This window comes from Siphateles boraxobius, unplaced genomic scaffold (assembly GCF_051911475.1).
Source record: "Siphateles boraxobius isolate OS27281-9 unplaced genomic scaffold, OSU_SipBor_1 24, whole genome shotgun sequence".
Classification (NCBI taxonomy): domain Eukaryota; kingdom Metazoa; phylum Chordata; class Actinopteri; order Cypriniformes; family Leuciscidae; genus Siphateles; species Siphateles boraxobius.
Genome location: NW_027508855.1, coordinates 65,425 through 83,047, shown reverse-complemented (window position 1 = coordinate 83,047; position 17,623 = coordinate 65,425). Strand labels below are relative to the sequence as shown.

Below are 17,623 nucleotides of genomic sequence, written 5' to 3'. Positions count from 1 at the left end.
TAGCGTAGTTGAAAAGGCTGAGGTGTGGACTGCCACAAACCTGCCGCACATGACTAGCAGCAGGTTACATGTGGTTTTCCAAGTATGAAACAAATATTAACCATAGGATAACATATTCCATGGTGTGCCATAGCCATGCCACATATGATCCTCAGTTGTGTACTTTCATCTGGGCCATATACCACAATACAAATTATATTCCAAAAGAAAATTCCCTCCAATTCTAAAGCCATGGCAAAACATGGTAAAAATTTGGCCCACATGAGCTCAGCCATGCCATATAGGCCAGATGTGTCGACTGTCTTCCACATTTTACCCAAAAGTCCTTGCTATAAAGCTTATTGGTGCTTCATACACACTATTGACAATAGACATTAGACCTTTTTTTGTCCTTAAAATTGCAGTATTTTTTCACTAACCATTCTTATGCTAACCAAAATACTACCATTCTGATGCATCGACTATGCCTTCCAGGCTCTTATACATGACTCTTCCAATTCTTCTGAATCAGTTTCTGGTTCAAACACATATGGCTGAATTAAACCAGTATTTCCAATTGCCATTGTGCAGCATACTACAGTAAAGTTGACCGAGTGGATCTCTGAGCTGGTGTGCGTGGAGGCGGGGCTAATTTGGATATTCATGGTCTTTACAGAATACATTCTTTTTCTTTTATAAGAAAAAGAAAAAGAATTGTACTGTTTTAGGCTATATTTTAACATATCCTGTAGCCGATATAGCTAGTGACATCCAAAGCCATTATAAGAGCTTGAAAAACAACAAAACTGGAGTAGCAGATTGGAGTTCACGTAGTGTAACAGCCATAGACTGTAAAAAATATGGACAAAGCGTCTGTGACGTCACCCATAGACTTTCTGAAGAATGGTTTTGAGGCCGTTTATGGGGGGTATGGGCGGCGCCACCTTGGAAAATCTTTTTAGAAAGGATACAGAGGTGGTATGATGTGTTGTGTCAGATCATGGCCGAGACGTCAAATTTCAGGAATTCCACCCGGCGCAGCCCGTTATCAGCTGTCAATCACGCTGTCAATCAAAGTTAACCACGTCCTTATTTGTCATACATTTTATATCTCAATACGATCTAAACTAACGAGTTAGAAAAAAATTCACCCCCCTCACAGTTGTCAGGCACTCGGAACCTATTGAAAAATACAATAAAAGTCCATGGGACCAACCTGTAAAAACATGAATTTATGCTGTGAAAACGGACATTTTAACATGGGGGTCTATGGACATTTGCTCCCTTTTGGGACCTGCCCCTAGCGGATTTTCGATGTATTGCAGTTTTTCGCACTTCCGGGTAGGCTTCATTTTTCAGATTAGAATGTTGCCGCTTGGTGACAGCAGCACTTCTGTGTTGCACGTCCCACCATCACACACGACCAGGGTCGGCCAATAGTGAGCCTACGTGTGACGTACAACACAGAAGCGCTGCGCTGTTACACTATTTTAACGATGTTTTTAATAACTTTCTGGACCGGCAAGTTTCAATCCCATAGAAGCTTATGGAGGAGTGATCCAGCTCTCAGATTTAATAAAAAATATCTTAATTTGTGCTCCGAAGATTAACGAAAGTCTTACGGGGTTGGAACAACATGAGGGTGAGTAATTACTGACAGAATTTTCATTTTTGGGGGAACTATCCCTTTAACGCTGGTCAGGAGAGCGGCCAGTACGACAGTCTGGTAGGACCAGGCTACCCACAGCGGTGTAGTCTACGTGATACGCAGGTATACGCGTTACCCACTAGAAAATGTCAAGGATTTCCGTATGCCCACTAGGAAATGTCAAAGATCTCCATATAGGCTACCCACTTTAAAAAGCGTGAGGATTCGTAACAACACCGTTTGTGAAAGAACTTTCATTCATAAATTCAACCCGCCGTGACGTCTGTGTTTGCGCAGCGACACGGATCGAATCGCGGAATCCAGCAACAAATGTAACTTACGGTACAGATCCACTTTTGCGACACGACTCTAGCGTGGTATCTCAAATCTCGATATGTACTAAGTGTCTATGCATAAAGCTAAAAAAGATGGCTATTGAAATAAACTCTGAATATTCTGCGCGTGTTTCTGTGAATGAGCGCTCAGTGTGTGCTCTACTACACACGCGCGCGTGACACTCGTGGTGTTTTCAGCGTCTATGAGGACATGCACACATTTGAACTTCATTGCAGAGCTTTTATGAGAGTCACTTCACAAGAATTTTACCATTTCATTCGATAAAAATATCGCCATTCATTCGTATCATATACACACTCACAAGCTTTAAAGTCTTCATGACAACCTGTCAAAATCAAAGTTTTGTATAACTTTAAGAAAATATAACAGAAATATAGTACTATTGCACAGTAGATTATACTTCAAGTAGGCCTAATAATAATAATAATAGTTTATTAAAAAAAACACACAGAAGCTCAAATGTCTTTAATTTACAACCCACCAAAATAATAGTTTGTAGAGATAAATAAAGTAACTCGAGGAAATTATGAAAGAAATTGCATAGTAAGATGTAGCCTACTTTTTAAAATAATAATAATCAAATCTATTAAAATCGGCGGTATATCACAGCATATCACAGTATACTCACTACAAAAAATAAGACTACACCACTGCCCATAGCCTACAAAATGAATAAACAAAAGTTGTTTATTATGATTTCTTCAACTGTATTAATACATTATGTTTTTCCACAATTATTAATATCCTATTAAAAATACAAATGTCCAGCTATATTTTCCAGCATAGCTAATAATTTGTAGCATCTGGGAGCCTAAGCATAAAAACAGCAAACACAAGCAAAAACACAATTCTTTCCACGGTTTAAATTTGTATTCCAATTGAAATGTGGTGGAAGTTCTTTTGTTAAAATGAATGTAACATTGTCCAGTTCCTGTCTCACCCTATCCATATGGTGTGTCATCACACGGGCAGGAAGTCTGCACGTCAGTGAAAGTTTATTGCCAGGTAGTGAGTGTCGAGTGACTGGGGTATGGACAAAACGGTCTGGGGTTCGCATATAAAAACTTCTCCAAATAGGCTACGTCTCCATCATATCACACACACATACACTCAGTCTGCTGAAGTCAAAATGCTCGGGAGCGATGTACTATTGTGCTTCATCTTCTACAGCACGCTCTTAATCTTAAAGATGTACATCATTGCCATCATTACGGGCCAAGTGAGACTTAGGAAAAAGGTAAGTTGTGGAACTTTTTATCCAAAATACTTTTCATTACTAGCGACGAGACAGAATCACTGCAAGACAGTCGAGTTCTAAAATAAAGTGTTTCTATTTCGAATAGAAATAGTTGGCATATTGCAACTCTCTGAATTAACTTCTAAAATAAACGAAGGTAGTTGGTCAGTGCTTTCATGGAATGGCTTGACGTCCTAGACAGATGTAAAACCTACGTGTTTTTGACAGGCGTTTGCTAATCCCGAGGACGCCGAAAGACACGGAGGTGTGCAGTTCTGCCGCATCGATTCGTATGTGGAACGCTGTAGGAGGTAGGAGTACTAATTCTACACATCTATTCAACATCTCTGTGATTTTATGCTACTAATTTGAGTGTTCTGTCCCATGGTTAATTGACAACAAACCTGGACAATGTACAAATGCATTCTTTGGCATGATATGTTACATGTTAGGCTATAATGCATGCCACTATTTGTCTCTAACTGTAACATATAGCTACTAATGAAACAAGATTTCAAGATTAAATGTTATACATTAATTATTTTGAAATTTCTACATTGTACAAATATCAAGATCATTGTACAATATCATTGTACAAATATCATGCCCTTGTATAAGTAAAAGTCTCAGTCACCTTAATTTACATTAAAAAAAATTATGTTCTATGTTCCTGTGTGAAACATAATATACTATTATATAATATAATTTGTTTTACACAGGAACATATTGAGAACATAATTTTTGAATGTAAATTAAGGGGACTCAAACCTATATAGGCCTATATAATTTTTCAAAAAAGTGTTTCTTGGGTTTGTAAAAACTTTGCACGTCTATAGATAATTTTTTTTACAGACTGTAATGATGTGTTTCACAGTTAATTCTGTTTCACTTTTAATGCTGCTGCGATGGTGTTTCTAATACAACAGCTGGCAAGTTTAGCAAATTTGACATTCTTTCTTCTGAGTGCTGTAATCAATCTCTTGCTATTTTTCTTCCTCTTTTTTTGGAAAGTCATGGAAATGCTATCATGGATTTTTTCTTTTGCTATTGGAGCAAATTATATTTGCTGTTGTCTCCCGTTCACCACTAAGTCTACCCAAATATGAAGACTTCTGCTTCTGAAAACTCTGGAAATGTGAAAAGGGTCCATTGGATATGTATTGCTTCAGTCTTGTTCCTACCAGGCCCATTTAGTTGGAAAAACTGTGCAGGGTGTCTGGTATATTAGTTCCTTTCTGTAGCAAGTCTTCAGAAAAGTTGTACTGCTATCTGGCTCTGTGTGAAAGTTCACAGGACCTCTATATAGGAATCATCATGCTTAAATCATAATGGACTGCATGTAGCTAAGATATCTTTATTTTGCCCATTTGTGTAATAATTATTAGTCAGTCGCCATGCCGTTTTGTTCGAATATATTTCCACATTATCAAGAGGCTGCCTGTATATGTGTATGTGAGAGCATGTAAACAAGAGAGATTTTATTTTGAGACTGCACACTCGAAAACAATCATAGACTTGGCTGCCTGTTAGGAAACATTCATCATACTTTAAGCTGCAGGGTTCTTAGTGTTTGGCTTTCCCTAAATTATCATCAGGAAACTCTCTTCTGCCCATTCAGACCACTCCAACCAACATTGGAAAATGATAAAGATGTTATTTCAGTAGACTGCTCTGAAATTACTTAATGGCACTGAAAAGTCTTGTTTTCTGTAAGTGGTTAATTTAAGATATTCATATGTGATCTTAAGTTGCAAGATTTGTAAAATGTGATACGGTAGGACTTGTCAGCAAGTCCTGACAAGACCATTATTTGACCTTAATTCCAATGCATTCACAAATGTATTTCACTACAACTCAGGTTTGCGTATTTTAGCTGTTTTATAATCTCTTTGAAACTGGTGCGTACAATCAGATTTTGAATTAAAATAAAAGCTAGAACGTTTTTTTAAGGAAGGATGTGGAAAATGGTGAATAACAAAAAAGTAACAGTTATTTCCTCTTTTAAAATGAAATACCAGCAGAAAATGGTTATAGTGAAAAGTCCTTGTTGGGGCAAAGAGATAAGGAAGAAGCTGTGTAATGCAGGATTTCACAACGATGACTGTCCGCTACTTAACAAATAATGAGAAAATAATGGGAAAATACTGGGAAATGTGACCACCATGTGTCATGGCGGTATGAATGTCAACATGTGATTAATTCCTTTAAAGTGGGTACAGGAAGCACTTCTGATTGCTGTGATCCATTCATTCGATGACGCACTGCGTGAGTGATTTGTAGTTAAAGTATATTGCAAGATTGTGTGATGATTTTGGCAATATTTACTGTCCTGGCATGCTGCCATTAGACAGAGCCAGACAGTTCACAGTCCTGATCAAAGCCAGACGTTGAGCTTACATTCCTCAGCTCCTTAGAAAATCAGCTTTCCATATATGTATTTCGACAATCTGGAATGTTAAAAATGCCTCAAAGGGCTATTCATTCAAATACAGTGTTTAGAGAATAACATTACATAGAAGTAGTTTGAAGAGAGTTTTAAATGACAATGTGGGAATGCCTGAGAGATGTGGTCAACACAAAGAGCTTACGATGGGCTATGATTAAACAAGCATGGTCATGTTGCTGTACATCATTCATAAATTGCAACAAAACTCTTTTACCAAAGTCATGTCTTATTTATGTTTTCAACAGCTTTCAGCAGTTCTCCTTCCTCTACATCAATAAACACTGTTTACTTTACAATTTTCAAAGGTTTTCCTACATTAATTTTACACTGTGTTTGTGTTTTTTTTTTTTCAGAGCACACCACAATGATATGGAGAACATTTTCCCCTTTTTATTTCTCGGAGCCATCTACTCCATGACAGGCCCCTCGTATGCAGTAGCACGTCTTCATTTTCTGGTCTTCTTCCTGGGTCGAGTTGTTCACAGCATAGCATACCTGTTGGCACTTAAAGCACCGACACGTTCATTTGCCTATGTCATCGCTCAGGTGCCTTGCGTTTCCATGGCAATACAGATACTCATGGACGTAGCCTCATTCGCATAACCTTGTCAAATATGGAATCCTGTGATTGGTTAAGACTTCTAGTTACAACTGTGATGCGGAATGCTGCTATGATGGACTTCATATGATGGACTTCGATGGACAGCATCTCAACATCTCACATTTCACTTTAGAATCAGACTTGATTGATGACGGACAATTAATAGCTCTGCTCTTAAAACACAGCATTCATTGCTGTCATTTTAGTACTGGTTTGTATTGATGCCATGTGTATTGTTGCATTACCATTCAAACGAAGGTTGTTTAATGTTATTTTCTCCCCCCACGATCAGGTTTGCATATTCTCATCATATTTATATTATTTGAAACAATCAAGGACAATAACGATAAAGATATAGTCTGAAATCGTTTTAAATATAAAAGAATAACAGAGTCCACACCACAACTATAATTATAATGGCATTGGGAAACGGTAATGTTGGAATCAATTTCAGAACAAATTTTTCCAGCTGATGAACTAAAAAAACATTAACAGTCATATCAGAATCCACTCTGCTTTAAAGAGCTTAAGCATTTAAAGCTGCAGACGAAAACTGCAGAACATACTTAGAATGAACAGGACGATCTCATCCGTTGCTGTGGACGCTTATAGTTATCATTATAGTTATGATCTTGGTGTGAATAAGCCCTTACTCACCTTGAATGGACCTCCAGTCTGTAGCACAGCCATTATTTACAAGATTTTCCGTGACAAACACCTTTTTTTCACTCTCATACTGCAAAGTTTACACAAGCAATAATTGCTGAGGTCAGTTCAGAGTCCATGTGACTGTTCCACAATAACTTTCCAAACTTGTAAAAATTCCTCTGTTATTGAACCATAAGCCCTGCAGAGCCAAGACCTTTCAAATTTATTGTAGCGTTAAACAAATGCTGTTGTCCTTCCTCTTCGCTCACTGGGCTTTGGGTTTTACTGCATTTCGAACACAGCCGGGGGCTTTGCCTGTCCTCAAGAATGCTTGCATACAGCATGCAAAGCCAGTGTTTTGGATGAACAAGCTTTTATTATGTTATCATATATATATATATATATATATACACAGTATATATATATTTTTTAAAATATTTTATAAGGTGTAACTTATTTTAATTTGTTTATAGTATTGTATTGTTTGTGTAGTGATGTTTCAAAAGAGATGATGAGAAAATTATAGTTTTTATAATAAAATAATAATGAAAGATTTTGTGTGTGCATGGGTAAGTTTGATACTTTGTTGACTCAGATAAAAAATTAGGGACAGTGGACACGCTAAAAACAAGAGCTGAGAGAGAAAGAGGGACAAAGAGAGAAAAAAATCAGAGGAGATTGATATGAATAGCTGCCAAATAGGCAATTATAACATAGCAGACCCCATTGTTACTTCTCAGTACAAAAAGGGAAGGAAAAAGACTGAGGAAAAGATAGATGAGTTCTAAAAACTTTGTGAGAAAGGAATGTTATTGCTTGACATTAAAATAAACCAGATCTCCAGCACTATTATTAAAGATCACAAATGACACAATCTTATTTGGTTTGATGAAAACACCACTGCCACCAATGGTGGAAGTGAGTGAAGATAAATATGTGAAAGGGCAGCAGAAGTTATCTTGCTGGAGAGCATGGAAGGAAAAGTGTGCGTTTTAAAGAACCTATGTAGTCATGTATAGTCTAGTCAACTGAAACATGCCCTGGCTTGTCAGTGAAAATGCCTGTATACATACGTGTGTGCTCAGAGCTTAAAACTAGAGATTGTTCATAAGAAAGCATTCAACAAAAAGACAAGCAAAAATAATGTGATAAAAAATGTCATATTTTGTGCATTATTAGTACCTTAGAGTGGTAATATGTAGCTTTGTAGCCTATATACCTTTTAGGGGTAAATAAGGCATAACGTTGTCCCTTTAAAGTCAGCATGAAACTGATTGTCTTTTCTCCCCTATTGTGACGTATAGCCGAGTAAAAATGAAAAAGAAAAATGTAGTACTTATTTTTGTCCATTGGGAATTTAATGGATTGTTGGATCGTTGTGATTTGCTATTGCTGATATGCTAAAATGAATAGTGTTCAGATGTTATGTGGAAGAAGGAGGCGGGAACCGGCGAACATTTAAATAATTTAATAACAAAATAAAACAAATACAAAATGAAAGTAAAAGACAGCAGCCCCTCAGGGACGACTGCTGTCACATAATAAAACATAAACAACAAAACATTAATCCAGGCCTGGCCTCTCTCGTCCTTCACCGTCGTCTCTCATCCTTTATGCTTTCCGCTCCGAGACCAGTGTGCCGCGCAGGTGTCGCTCATCAGCAATCACGCAACCTCGCGCCTCGTCCTGCTCGCCACAAATATTATCCTACTGCTCTTAAAACATACACTACTAGGCAGTAGTGTATGTATAACAAGTTCAGATAGATAGGATCTCAAGCTAGATTTAGCATGCTCCATTTCAACCTAACTCGCTCATTGCGACAACTAAATGCCACTACCACACCACACACATCAAAGTAGCCAGAGAAACTTTACTCTATTTACGGATATGACAAGACATGCACGGGCGAATAACGTATACATGTAACTTCCCGCGAAACCATCCTGTAAGGCCTAGAATATAAACAATTAAAATAGGCCTACCCAGACCCGTCAGCAAAAGGGGGGCATTGGAGACCCCCAGGACACAATGCTCCCCCAATCGTATAGTCATTCAGCGAACTTACTATTGAGTTCTCTTATTTGTGGTGGTTGAGGAGATTCCCCCCTTCTATGTAAAGCGCTTTGAGTGCAGAGAAAAGCGCTATATAAATGTAATGAATTAATTAATTATTATTATTATTATTATTATTATTATTATGTTCTATTTATTCAAACCAATCATAAATTTCATCAAGTTAGTTTTTGCGCATTTTTACATTTATTCCAAAATAATAATTACAGGCAGTAACAATTTAAACAATGTACATTATTTGTGAACAAATGTTCAGCTTTTCTTTTTAATAGTCAATTCAACTTCTTTGATCTTATCAAGCGTGTCACACACACACTGGTCACAGACACGGAAACGAAGATGAACCTTTAGTTCTCTTTCATCATCTCATGTTCGAGATCCACCTATGGGAAGGGCATCCGTACTTGACCGCTGCAGAAGCATCCAATTGCACCAAGGCCCCACCCCTAACCTGCGATCATATAAAGCCTGCATGCGCTGCTGTTCTCCAGTTGACATACACTTCTCGCGATCTCTGCACTGACACAGCTCGGTTGGATTTACGCTGCTGACTGCAGGAGGACAAATCACCAGATAAGCCTCCACCAGGCGTGACAGTTTGTTTTCTAACAAGTTTAGCTGTGTTTGCTTTCTGAGCCGCCCACGCTCTCACATATTCTCACCTGTTTCCCTTTCCACAGCTGCCCGCCACGGATTTATCTGAGTTTTTTGCCGATATGTTGCTCTCTAAATCTGCCGCTTCTCACAGGAACAGCTTATCAGAGGCCTGCCTGGCCGCGTGTGGTGTGCTGATTGCCTCAAAGGACCTTCACCCGTTCTGCGTGGTCTGCTTGGGCCTTAAGCACACAGAAGAGGCTTTGGAGAACCCAGAGAACTGCAGTCATTGCCTGATGCTGCCCAAAAAGTTGTCACAACCCAGTGTGTCGAGCTTGGCTTTTCTGACTCGGATGGGGGACACGTTGACGACATCTCTTATCTGGGCTGACCAGCCAAATCCGGCGTTCCCCGAAGAGGACATCTTCGCGGGCAAGCTCCCACTCGTCGACGAACCGTCTGGTTCTGGTTATGAGGACGACTTGGACCTTCTCAGGGTCTCAGAGGACGAGGAGGCCAGGCGGAGATTTTTGGCCAACAGCTGGACAAGGGATCCCCCTTACCCGTGCTGTGGAAAGAGATCATTACTGTTAATGACCTCATCCTCCGTAACGCTCGTCAGGCCGTCCAAACTTGCAAACGCGCCATGACGCTTTCTGTGGTGGGAGAGCGCGTGCTCTGGCTGAACCTGTCGGACCTCCCTGACAGTGAGAAGAGGTGCATCGCAGGTGTCCTGGTAGAGCCCGAAAGGGCTCTCTTTGGCCCCGCCGTCACATTGATGCAGCAACGATGCAACGATAAGAAAAAGGAAGACGCACATTTGCCTAACCCCCCCTGTCTCGGGACGTAACTTCCATCAGGGCAAGGAAAGGCCCCGCAACAAACCCCCACCACAACAGAGCAACCCATCCTCTGCTAAGCCCTGGGGGAAACCAAATCCTGCCGCGGCGGGAAAATCCTCTAACTCTACCCCCACAGACTCGAAACGCAAGCGGCCTGCCTGATGTTCAGCTGATGGGGGCATCGAGTCCACGCTCATGAGCCTTAAGTTCTTCGGACTCTCTTCCTGCCCTAGAGCCCCTGTTCAAGAGATGGAGGGTTTCCTATGGAGGCGTCGGCCACGCCCCTCTCGAGGCTGCCCAGCCCATGTGTTCAGTGGAGGTTGTGTTCTCCCCCCCATGTTCAGGGGGTCTTTTGTGAGGAAAAGTGCAAAAGTAGTGTTACCATACCGCACATACTGTGTTCCCCTCATCCAGTCAACAAAGGCCTCTGCCCATGTTTTCCCCAGCACAAAACACTAAAAGCACATTAAATCAAACGAATCAAGTGCATTCATTACAGAGAGGGAACCTTTGCCTGCAGAGAAAGTACTTTTCTCTACGGAGAGAGAACATCTCTCTGAACCCCTGCATGCCGTCCGTAGTTCGTCCACTATTGCATCACAAATGAGCCAACTGGGCATACACAAAGCTACCACGGCTCGAGTAGGAACACTCGAAAGCTGTGTGTCAGCGTGGCAAACTCCTGCGGCTCCCGAGAGGGTGAATAGTACAATAATTCAGGGCTACAGGCTGCAGTTTGTAATGAACCCCCTGCATTTCAACAGAGTTCTCTCTTCACACACGGAGGAGAGCGCCACTCACGTTCGGAAAGAAGACATATCCTCCCTTCTGAACAAGGGTGCAATTCAGGTGGCGTGGTGCCCCCCAATATGATAAATTAGGGATTTTATTCACTATTTTTTACTGGTTCCAAAGAAGGATGGTTCTTTCCGCCCCATTTTGGACCTCCGAGTGTTGAACAAACATTTGAAGAAATACAATTTCAGAAGGTTAACTCATGGCTCGCTCGCCCCCGTCATAAAACTGATTCACATTGGTCGATCTGAAAGATGCTTTTTTCCACATAAGCATTTATACCCCACACAGAAAGTTTCTTCGTTTCGCCTATCAAGGCATATGTTACGAATTCACGATCCTCCCATTTGGGTTAGCCTTAAGTCCAAGGACTTTCTGTCTATGTGCGGAAGTGGGCTTAACTCCCCTGAGAATGTCAGATCTGCGGATTTTGACATACATAGACGATTGGCTTATAATAGCCGAATCGAAGGAGAAAGTGTTGCAGAACACCTACTGTGTGCTCGTGCACATCACATCTCTCGGGTTCAGGGTGAATGTGAACAAAAGCAATTTTACACCCAGCCAGAGTGTGATCTTCCTGGGCTTGGAGCTGAACTCAGTCTCCTTGCTAGTACGTCTCTCTCAAGAGTGTATTCTCTCTCTAATGGGCTGTCTGTCGTAGTTCAGAGAGGGGGCGAAAGTGCAATTTCACACTTGTCTCAGGCTGCAGGGTCTTATTGCTTCATCTACCCAGGGTTTGCCCCTAGGACTCCTGAGGATGAGAGCGTTCATGAAATGGGTTTTGTCACTACATTTCAGCCCGTTACACGATATTTTCCGCTCTGTAACAGTGACGCACCTGCATGGCAGCTCCAGGCCACTTTAAGAGCGCAGACTTTTACGCACAGCGAACCCCTCTGGGGACGATTATGTTGCAGAAAGTTGTGATGACAGATGCGTCCTTAACAGGCTGGGGTGCCACCCAGGAGGGCAGAACGGTGAACGGTTTGTGGCCGTGCAAACTACGTTCAGCACACATAAATTATTTAGAGCTTTTGACTTTTGACTCGCCTGCAGGGACATCATGTGCTCGTACGCTGTGACAATACCACAGCTGTGGCATATATCAACCGTCAAGGCGGCGTGCACTCATCGAAACTTCACGCTCTAGCTTACACCTTTTGGTGTGGAGCAGACGGGTTTTCCTGACGTTACGCGCGACTCATGTTCCAGGCATTCTGTACAGAGGCACGGACCTTCTATCAAGGGGGAACCCACTCTACGGAGCTGGGCGATATGGATGAGCTTTGGACAAGCAACCGTAGATCTATTTGACTTGGGCAAAAACACCCATTGTCCTATGTTCTTCTGGGTCAAGGATGTGGACGCGCCCCTCGGGGTGGACGCACTGGCCCACCCATGGCCCAGAGTGCTGCTATATGCTTTTCCTCCCCTGTGCCTGATAATTCCCGCACTGGCCAAGGTGAGAGAGAAGTGTGTCATTGTTTTTATGCTCAGCCGTGGTGCCTCCACCGTTTCTACACCGTTTCTCAACGTTTTCCTTGACCATTTCTACACGGTCCTTATATGGCTGTAAGTGGCAAGTGTTCGAAGGGTGGTGTGATGGGCGTGGTCTTCTGTTTCCTTCAAGTCCTTATGGATAAGGGTAGGTCATTTTCCACGATTAAGATCTACCTGGCAGCGATTTCTGCTTGTCATGTGGGTTTTGAGGGCTCAATGGTTGGGCATCATCCTCTAATCTGCAGATTTATGAAAGGTGCCCATCGCTCTTTGCCAGTCATCAGAAGAACGGTCCCCTGAATGGGACCTCTCCATGGAGGCTCTCTCTCAATTCCCTTGTGAGCCCATGGTAAATATTTCCTTAAAGATGCTGTCTTTCAAGACAGCTTTGCTCTTGGCCTTGACATCAGCTAAACGTCTCAGTGAGCTACATGCACTCTCGGTTCATTCCTTGTGCACTAAATTCTCTCATGGTGGAGATAAAGTTTTCCTTAAGACTAATCCGGCCTTCATGACGAAATGGTTCCCTGCGTTCACATCGGAGGTGTTAGAGCTGTCCGTTTCTCACCCTCCTCCTTTTTCCTCTGCGGAGGATCACAGGCTAAATGTCCTGTGTTCTGCCGTGCCTTACAGACATATTTGGCTAGGACCAGTGCTTTCTGAAACAGTGACCAGCTCTTTATTTCATGGGCACCCCCTCGCAAGGAGAATCCTATATCTAAGCAATTTCTTGCACATTGGCTTGTGGACGCTATAATTTTGACATATGAATCAAAGGGAGTGCAGCCTCCAGGGGACATCAGAGCTCATTCCACGAGGGGCTTAGCCGCCTCTTGGGCTCTGTTTAAGGGACTATCGCTGCAGGACATTTTCTCTTCTGCCAACTGGGCTTCTCCCCATACGTTTGTGTGTTACTACCGGCTGGATTTCACCAGAACCTAGGTAGCACATTTTGTTTTGGGGGTGGGGTCGTCTTAACCCTTCCTTCCCTTGTGTGTGCCACACATGTTTCATGTCCTGCCTATACACAGCAGTTATGTGAGTGCGTCAGTAAGACGGGTTCATGATTATGGGACGTGTCAGGCACCGCCCCTTTGGGTGACCATTTTTCTCTGGCTTACAGAACCTCACTGTGAGTGTATTGGGCAATCAGGGAGCTGTCCATGTCACTCCCATAGGTGGATCTCGAACACGAGATGATGAAAGAGAACAATAGGTTACTGTCGTAACCCCGGTTCTCTGAAACATTGAGTGGAGAGATCCACCAGCTTTGCCCCACTTACCGCACAAGAAGCGAATATACTTACTGGAGAACAGCAGCGCATGCAGGCTTTATATGCCCGCAGGTTAGGGGTGGGGCCTTACCGGGCATTGGCTGCGCGCTTCTGTCTGTTTTGCCAGACTTGGTGCAACTGGATGCTTCTGCAGAGGTCAAGTATGGATGCCCTTCCCATAGATGGATCTCTCCACTCGATGTTTCAGAGAACCGGGGTTACGACAGTAACCTATTGTTTCACCAAGCTGATTGCTCACTAAAAAGCCACACAGTCATCAAGTTTTCAGGCCATGTCAAGTTTGATTTTGACGTGACAAAGTGATGATATCTAAGTGGCTGAGTTTTTTACTTACATTTTAATAAGTCTTCCCATTAACAACATCATAATCTTCATTCGGCCGATTCGAGAACGCGCACGAAAACAAGAGGCACGATTTACTGCGCGAACCAATCATAACCGATCCTATCCAATCATAGCACGATGGTGGCATTGACTCCTCTCATGTGACGTTCCCGCATTCATTCTCAATTACCCCCATCAAACCCACCGCATGCTTTGGGTGATCTGTTAAAAGTCAATGCGATAAGCGGAGGCAAGCCTCTCGCTGACATTTTAATGTCAAATTTTGTAATATTTGTGTTGTTTTATTTCTGGTAATAGTGATTGTTTCATCCAGTTTTTTTTGAGGAGACACTGACTCCCTTGCCTCCTCGGAGGAATGGTTTGTTACCCAAATCTTTTCTGGCCGTTAGCATCACACTGATTCCCTTGACAAAAAACCCAATAGGATTTTCCCATAGGCTTTTGTATTATTACTAAAACAAGCTCTCAGATCAACAAGTTTATGATACTTGGACGTTTTGTCCATCAAGATAATTATCACAGATGAACACAACTTTTTTGAATTTTGAAGCCTAAAAGCAGTTGCCAGAAGTAAAAATCTAAAGGTATTAAGCTATAAACAAATACCACTGTCCCACGAATTCAACGTCACTATCAATAAGCTTCTGACAACTCTTTCAGTTTTTATTTAAAAAACATTTACCCAGAACGTTTGAGTTAGAATAATTTATAAGAACTCAATTATAATCATAATGAGGCTCTAAAAGCGATCTGAGTTTACCTGTTTGGCGTGATCTCCCGACAGCCTCTGTTGTTTCATTTAGCCACTGTTAGCAACCACCTTTTTCAAGACAACTAACAGCTTAAAAAAATTATGAGGGGGGAAATTCTGATGTATTTTATGTCGTAGAATAAAACGTGAAAGTGTCCTGAGGTTGTGTTTACCACATATTTTATTTCAGCCATTTAACCAAAATCCCATTCGATGGAACCTGAAGTGCTAAAATGCTAAACTCGCTTCCACGCTTTGGCCTACAAAGTGATGTCATACCTGCACCACTCTATTTTAAATATGAGACAAAGAAGGTTTGTGTGGTCTGTGTGGAACTTCTGTTTAGAAATACTAGTTTTTCACATCATAAATGCTTATTTGCTAAGTTAAAGCTACAATATGTTATTCTTTTCACTGCTAGGGGTCGCTTATCTCTTACAATAACAAAGGTGTAGATTTCTGACGCATTGAATAAGCGGAATCATGGAACTTGTCATCATACCGATGGATCTAATAATGTTTATGGGAAACAATGTTTATGGATGAGTGAATACATTAATGTTTTTAACATGACTGTGGTATGAAGCAGGTCACGATTGCTAATGAGAGACAGATATCAGCGCCACACGCGAGTCCCGCGGATATAAAGGAATGAGGATATTTAATTCTACCGAACTAACCGCAAGTGCTGAATTACTACTCAAACTGGTCAGTTTATATAACTTTTTTAAATGACTAAATTACATAAACTACAGGTTCCTAAATTGGGATTAATAAATTGCTGACCCCAACTCTCTGCAGCCTTGACAACCTATTTAGCTGCCTACCTAGATAGCATTATTATGCATCATTTTAGTGGCAGGTGTATCTTTGTTTTAGTGGAAAAGCAACCAATTCAATATTGGAACACCACACAACAAAAATGTTAAGATAAATGTTAGTCAATATATGATCTAAATGTTGTCTGTAGTTGTTGTCTGCTGTTTACACTTGTTAAAAAACAAACTGCATGGTCAAATTTCATAAATATTTATTTAATTTCAATTGACAATATTAACTACAGCAGTGGGCTACAGCACTTTTTCAAATAAATGCTATAATACTAATATTTTTGAGGCCACATCTGAAACACAGACATTTACAAGTAATACTTGGCATTAAAAACAATGGCAATACAATATTTTAAGACACTTGGTGTTTTTTTATATTCATTTTTGTTTATTTTCCGATATCACCGAGTTTCTGCAACAGTCTAAACAGCTAATATTGATATAGATACAAAACCACTGCAAAAAAAGTTAGGAGAGTGAACAGAGGGAGGAGGAAAGACAATATGCCAAAGGAAAAAAATAAACAGAAAAATATATTCCATCAGTCTCTAGCTCACTCTATTCCCCTCAAAGAACCACTAAAAGCTAATACATAATATGTAAAACTTATCATTTACAAAAATATTTCCAAGTTTTCCCTTTTTAGTTCAGAATGCTTCTAGTGTGAGTGTTGGGTGGTTCACATTCAGATGAAGAAAGGTTGAGGTGTGTATAGGGTGTGTGTGTGTTTGGGGGGGGAGGGCATGCATTCAGCTAAGCAGTTTAACACTTACTCCTCCTCTTGTGCTGTTCCTGAGGCTCTTGTGTTCTGGTGTCACTTTGTTGACATTCTTAAACATATCTGAGTTTGAACTGTAAACAGCAGAATCAGTATTCTCTTATTACACATTACACGGCAATAATAATTTTCAGATTTTTGTATTGTTCTCCAGTCAAAATATCTAAACGTCCTTATTATATATATATATATATATATATATATATATATATATATATTTATCTATATAATATTTTTGCTGAGTAACCCAGAGTCTGAGCTTTAATCTAAGTGACCCTGGCTTGAATTCCAGGCGGTTTCTTTCAATTTGTACCAAATTCATAAGAAAAATAAAGATAATACATCCTAATTCTAAACCATTAATACATCAAATCCCTTATATTTTTGTAGTGGGATTGAAGGGAGGCATGCAGGTGATCCAGAGCCCTTTTCTGTGTACCTGTAAAAGCGGATGCTATTGTTAGCATAGTAAACAGCTGCAAATTTACCAGCTGTGACCAAACTGTGTTCTTTAATGATTTTTGTTGGCTTCTGCCTCATGACATGTAACTCATGGTCAGTCTGATAGAGGGCGCTAGTGGTTGATGTGTGCAGTAGAAAATGGCACTTGTGGGAGTCTCCTGCCGTTTCTGCCAAGGGTTTGCATGTCAGAGTTTAAAAGCATGGTAAGGGTGAAGGCAGGTTAGACCATAACATTGATATACACAAGAAGTGAGTTTTATTTCTCCATAATACAACAGAACGAGAAAGGTATATATATATATTTATATATATATAGGCTATATATATATATATGTTCATGTGCATCTGGTCCAAGATGCATATAGTTTTTTACAACTTTAAAATAATCACACAATGTACAAATCACAAACATAGAAAACATTTAAAAACACAAAAT

General features: G+C 40.7%; 1 protein-coding gene across 1 annotated transcript; it reads left to right on the top strand.

Annotated features, from left to right (window-relative positions):
* The first annotated feature begins 2,950 nt into the window (after positions 1-2,950).
* Positions 2,951-7,320, top strand: ptges (prostaglandin E synthase). Its single transcript, XM_077240561.1, has 3 exons — positions 2,951-3,221; positions 3,450-3,532; positions 6,021-7,320. Exons 1-3 carry the CDS (start codon positions 3,015-3,017, stop codon positions 6,268-6,270), a joined length of 540 nt encoding a protein of 179 aa, XP_077096676.1. The 5' UTR covers positions 2,951-3,014; the 3' UTR covers positions 6,271-7,320.
* Positions 7,321-17,623: the final 10,303 nt, after the last annotated feature.